At 33.8% G+C, this 6,581-nt stretch overlaps 1 protein-coding gene across 2 annotated transcripts in view; it reads left to right on the forward strand.

The window, feature by feature from the left end:
* Mettl3 (methyltransferase like 3) overlaps positions 1–6,018 on the forward strand; it is a 252,746-nt gene extending 246,728 nt beyond the window's left edge. For both annotated transcript variants that reach the window (XM_067108002.1, XM_067108003.1), the window contains exon 11: positions 3,392–6,018. In XM_067108002.1, coding sequence (XP_066964103.1) covers positions 3,392–3,503 — 112 coding nt within the window. In that variant the 3' untranslated portion in view covers positions 3,504–6,018. The remainder of the gene's footprint in view (positions 1–3,391) is intronic.
* The last annotated feature ends 563 nt before the right edge of the window (positions 6,019–6,581 follow it).

Below are 6,581 nucleotides of genomic sequence, written 5' to 3' on the forward strand. Positions count from 1 at the left end.
TTAGCTTACAATTGCATTTTTCTACCATTTCGGTCAAGTCAAAGTTGACCAAAGATTGAAATTTTGGCACTTATCGTATATGAAAATATGTCAAAACTGATAAAAGCTACAACCATGAGTTATTTTTTGTTGTATTCTACATGAAATTGCACACATTTTCATATAAAAACTTTATGTAACGGCTAATAGAAAACGGTGCAAAAATTACGACAGTGACTAAAGAATTTCTGAGATTTTCAGCAGAGTTAGTGCACGCGGACGAAAGGAAAAAGTTTTTTTCAAAAATTCACCATAAATCGAAATATTGTGCTAAGAGACTTCTCATTTGTTGCAAAATGAAGGCAAATGATTGACTATTACTAGAATGTAAGAGCTATAGCTTACAATTGCATTTTTCGACCATTTCGGTCGAGTCAAAGTTGACCGAAGGTTGAAATTTTGGCACTTGGCGTGATTTATATGAAAATATGTCAAAATTGATAAAAGCTACAACCATGAGTTATTTTTTGTTGTATTCTACATGAAATTGCCCACATTTTCATATATAAAACTTTATGTAACGGCTAATAGAAAACAGTGCAAAAATTAAGACAAAGTTACTAAAGAATTTCTGAGATTTTCAGCAGAGTTAGAGCGGATGTAAGGAAAAAAGTTTTTTTTAAATTCACCATAAATCGAAATATTGTGCTAGAGACTTTTCGTTTGTTGCAAAATGAAGGTAAATTATTGAATATTACTAGAATGTAAGAGCTATAGCTTACAATTGCATTTTTCAACCATTTCGGTCGAGTCAAAGTTGACCGAAGGTTGAAATTTTGGCACATCGTGATTTATATGAAAATATTTCAAAACTGATAAAAGCCACAACCATGAGTCATTTTTTGTTGTATTCTACATGAAATTGCACACATTTTCATATATAAAACTTTATGTAACGGCTAATAGAAAACGGTGGAAAAATTACGACAAAGTGACTAAAGAATTTCTGAGATTTTCAGCAGAGTTAGGGCGGACGTAAGGAAAAAGTTTTTTTTAAAAATTCACCATAAATCGAAATATTGTGCTAGAGACTTTTCGTTTGTTGCAAAATGAAGGTAAATTATTGAATATTACTAGAATGTAAGAGCTATAGCTTACAATTGCATTTTTCAACCATTTCGGTCGAGTCAAAGTTGACCGAAGGTTGAAATTTTGGCACTTGGTGTGATTTATATGAAAATATGTCAAAATTGATAAAAGCTACAACCATGAGTTATTTTATGTTGTATTCTACATGAAATTGCCCACATTTTTATATATAAAACTTTACGTAACGGCTAATAGAAAATGGTGCAAAAATTAAGACAAAGTTACTAAAGAATTTCTGAGATTTTCAGCAGAGTTAGAGCAGATGTAAAAAAAAATTTTTTTTTTTTTTTTTTTAAATTCACCATAAATTGAAATATTGTGCTAGAGACTTCTCGTTTGTTGCAAAATGAAGGTAAATGATTGAATATTACGAGAAAATATAAGAGTTTTAGCTTACAATTGCATTTTTCTACCATTTCGGTCAAGTCAAAGTTGACCGAACGTTGAAATTTTGGCACATCGTGATTTATATGAAAATATTTCAAAACTGATAAAAGCCACAACCATGAGTCATTTTTTGTTGTATTCTACATGAAATTGCACACATTTTCACATAAAACTTTATGTAACGGCTAATAAAAAACGGTGCAAAAATTACGACAAAGTGACCAAAGAATTTCTGAGATTTTCAGCAGAGTTAGCTGATGCTTTCTAGTGAGAAAAGAAAGAAATTTGCGCATGCGCAGCTGGGTCACGCTTGTAAACTAAACAACAGTGTGATCCGTGAACTCCCAGCATCCCTTAAGGCGCGTGATTTAAAATTTTTCGCAAACTAGGCCTATAAGTATTTTTCCGCGAATATTTAAAAAAATTTTTTGTAGTCAACGTATTTTACGTCCACTCATCACCCGACAGACAATTTTTGTCGACGTAAAATACGTCCAGTTGGCGTTAAAAGGGCTGAATTACCTATTTGGTCCCAGTGCTAGGCTTCTAGCCCAGACCTGTCATCTCATCCAAATCCTTCGGGCCAGCCCTATGAGAGCTAATAGTCAACTCAGTGGTCTGGTTAAACTACTTTAATAATAATAATAATAATAATAATAATAATAATAATAATAATCATCATCATCATCATCATCTGCGGGACGTTGCCCACAGGTCCTTGGACACTTTTTCCTTGGGTCTGGAGGTGGCTGTTCAGTAGGTTGTTTAACTCATCCAGTGCCCCTAGCAGGACAGTTTGTATCTTTCCTAAGATTATGGTCTGAAAGTGAGAATGAATGGGATGGCTGGTCTCTTTCAGTTTCCTTTCTTTTCTTCTTTACACAGTGTGTGAAGAAATCATGCCATCATGGGAGGTTTTCAAATGCCCTCTTCATACTGGCCTTACATGGTTATACTGTTCCAGTCTGCAGGAACTGGGAGGCCATTATTGACAGTTAAGGCACTTAGCTTAACAGGAGTTTTATGTGAGTTTTACATTTATTACAAAAGATGTCCTACAGAGATTAACCTCATATACAAAAGGAGCACCATAACCCCCAATCAAAGAAAATGAAAAGTACAAGCTTAAGGATTACAGTATTGTTAGTATTGCTAAAAGAAGCCAAAAAAGGAAAGAGATGAAATGCTATAGATTAAATTAAAGAATGATAATGAAATGAATTAAGCCAGTCCTTGTAGGGAAAAGTCTCTGATTTCAGTAACAGTTGAGGTTCAACAGACACAAACTATAGGCAACTTAGGTGATCAAACAGCTTATGCACAGAACTTCCTGTTCATTACTTTTGTTTATGAAACAGAAGACTGATGTCTGGGATCATAGACTGTAATTTATTGTTTATGAAACAGAAGACTGATGTCTGGGATCATAGACTGCAAAATTAGGCTTTATTATAAGTAATGGGTTTGTTGTGAAAATAACTTATATGTAAACAATTACATCTTAATATTTTTCATAACTGAAGAGAGCAGTAGTCCAAATGGCTTTGTTCTTAAACATGGTATGAAAACTGGTCTTAAAAAATTTTTAGCTGGACAGACAACTGGAGAGAGAGTAAAAGGAATATATGAAAAGCAGAAAATGACAAACGGTACAGTTAGAACCATAAAGGATGCTGCTTAAAGTCTGTGTGGTCTGATTAGAAAAATTAATAATGTATCCTGCAGTGTCTCCTGTGACAGCAAACCCATTGAGAGAGTAAATATTTGTAACTTAACATATGTTTCTTCCATCGATTGTATTGATGTTGTGAATGCTCTTGAGGAGAAATTTTATGGAAGATCTTACATAAAATTAAAAGTATATTTTATTTTGCAGGGTAACTCTTGGAAATCAGTTGGAGGGTGTAAACCTGCTTGAAGAAGACCTTGTCAAGTCTTTCAAGGAGCGATATCCTGATGGCATATGTCGTAAACCAACCTCTCAGTAATGAGTTTTTTTTTCTTTTATCAGAACGTTCTCTTGAGAACTATATGAGATGCAGATTTTATAGTTCAATATTGAATTATATTTTGTATTTCAAGAATTTAAGCAAGTAATAAAATGTAACTTTATAATGTAAAGTACTATGTTGTTATCACAGTATTGATACGTTTTAGTTACTTTTGTAAACTAATGATCATAGTGTATTTGGTATACTGTACAGTACTGCATAGAGCTAAGTCCTTATACAGGTTTACCCTGCCCTACAAAGGTATTTCATTACTATTGAAAGTATTCATTTGGTGACATTTTGAAAATGAAGTAATTACCATTAACAAAATTCTTGATGGTTCTATGGCACTTGAAAACAACCTAAAGTCAATATTTTGCCAGCCTAATCATGCCTAATACCAATAAGGTAAGAAAATGTACAGTAATTCAGTGTTATTAATTACTACAATAGGCTAAATAAATGTAATATAGTTTTACACTTGAAGATCATAATACAGCACTGAAGGCAGCAAGCATACTGGAGAAGAAGCAGGGTGGCAACAGTAGAGGGTTAATGGGCTGATGGTTGCTTGGAGAGGCAGGAGTGTTATGTGAAGATGGCTTTGATGACAAAGGGAATGAAAAGAGCATGGAGTCTTTATCAAATTCCTCTTCCAAAATGATGATCATCATTTCTGATTTTCAGCAAGAGTTGTTTGGCTGATGTTTATAAATCAAAAGATATTTGTTTACATAGTTACAATTTATTTTTCACGTACAATTCTTTATAAAAGCTCAGTTTATTTAGTAAATTTACAGATTTAAAGTTAAAATCCCTTTCAGAAATGCAGTCATATTTTTCTGCTAACACTGACTTTTCCATTCAAGGCAAATAGCTCTCCTAGCTGTTTCACACCAAATTCTTAAACATTATCACTTTTGGGACCTTACATGGCATACTGTATTCCTTTTTCCCTTTAATTTTTCTTCCTGTAGTTGCATCAAATCATTGTCATGAACTTGTTTGTAAGCGCCACTTCACAAATATCATCTTCTGCTTCTGTAAATTCCGTTATCTTAGCCAAACCAACAATATTCAGTGGAATTCTTTCAATAATCATTTGTTCAAAGCCATGGAAAACCATACAGTCATTCACTCTTTAAGATGACTGTTTTCAGGCAGTTCTTCTGCAACATTGTTAGCCTATTTGGAACATCTCCCAGATTCAAGTTTGCCAACTTTTGTTATACTGTACTGTATTCCTTGCCATTATGCTTTGGTTACAAGGCTGCAACAATAGTCATATTTAGTAAATGAAATACAACTGTGTTGCTTCTGTATTAAAAAATATAAGAGGGATGTGCAGCACAACTACTGATAACCACCAATGCCCCATTACCAAGATTTTTTCCTGAATGCACTCTTCAGTGGCTTGGGAAATCTAATGGATATTTTTCAAGTATTTTAACCATTTAGTTGTGGACCAGAGAAAGGAAGCAGTTTTGTTTGCTCTCCTAAGTGCTTGGGGTGTTTTCAGTAATGCAAATGGAGGTTTTAAAATGGCACTTCCTTCAAAATGAATATAAACTGGCCCTTTAATGCCATACTATAGCCAGCAGGCTGCTTCTCTTTAGAAATAAAGTTGTTCCCTAGTTTTTTTCCCAGTAAACTGCCATATCTTGTGTACTGAAAACCTGTTCATATATCTACTATCAACAACAATATCAAGAAGTAGTTTTGTGAAATTTTTGAGGCCTCTGTATTATCAAAGAAATCTTTAGACCATGCAGTTGGCCTTGTTTCATAATGTGATGAAACCACTTATGACTACTTTGTGCCACTTTTCCATTACATTTTTCCTTGGGATTTTGAACAAATTGACTGCTTCTCTTAGAAATTATGTAACTTAGAGGAATGCTATTGAGGAGTCCTAGAATTATTACCCCTTCACTGAAGCCATGGGCATTAACCCTTAATGGACGGGAATCATCGTATGAGTATCTATAACAGGGTTTGAGTGATGGATGGGCTAACTTACATGAGTATTAATATTACACACCATTCGGTTTGGATGAATTTAGCAGGAAAAATGTTCATATCAATGGCCCATAAATGACTTTATGGTAACTGAAATCGCTCAGCACGGGAGGGACATCGATCAGTATGCCTTGAGATTTCAGGGGGGGAATGTGCTGCCTCTGCAGCTCCAGGACATCTTTTTATTTATTTGCTCATAAATATACCCAGGGATTGCTGTTGGTTTTAGTTCTTATCTTTTATGATAATATGTCAGCTATAACTGTAATTTTTGCAAAGAAAAGTGCAAAGAAATATTAGAAAAAACATGTATACCTCACAAATAGTTACTGTATCTCCCCATCTCAGTAAATCTCGTAAATATTTTACAACAAATATACTCAAAATTTGTTACTGATTTTAGTTCTTTTCTGTTACCATATTGTGTGAGCTGTAATTATAATTTAATAAAATAAAATAAATTATTAGAAAAAACATGCATCACTTGGTAAAATTAGCATATTTTTACAAGTGTCCTGTGAAAGAGGCCCCACACAGGGTTGTAAATAGTCACTTTCAACTTCCCCTGAAAGGTAGGGAAAATATTTTAGAATTTTTTTCTTATACCACATGCATTTACATATCTTCCTCTTTCCATTGATGTATATTTTTCTTAAATTGGCCAACCTTAAAGTTTGTCCAATCTGGGGGTGTGCTTGATATATATTTATCCCGTCCCTTAAGGGTTAATGAAAAATAAAAAAAGTGCTGCTATCCATTGAAAGTTGAGTGGAAAGTATACGTAGATAAATGGCAATACTTTAGGAAAGTTAGAATATGCTTGAGTGAGGCAGGCCACAGTAATGCTGGAGAAATCTTTCATCCAGAATGTGAAATATTGATTAGGTTTAACATCAGCGATGCCAAGGTCCCTAACTAGATAACGTGTTGTCTACCTATGTCCACAATACATCAGAACATGGGAACCTTGAAAACTTATTCACAATTTCCAATCCAAAGCAAATGAAGACTTGGTGTGCCAAGAACTTAGAAATATTCATCTGAGTGTTAGTTTTT

The sequence above is a fragment of the Macrobrachium rosenbergii genome, chromosome 8 (assembly GCF_040412425.1).
Source record: "Macrobrachium rosenbergii isolate ZJJX-2024 chromosome 8, ASM4041242v1, whole genome shotgun sequence".
In the NCBI taxonomy this organism is placed as follows: Eukaryota; Metazoa; Arthropoda; class Malacostraca; order Decapoda; family Palaemonidae; genus Macrobrachium; species Macrobrachium rosenbergii.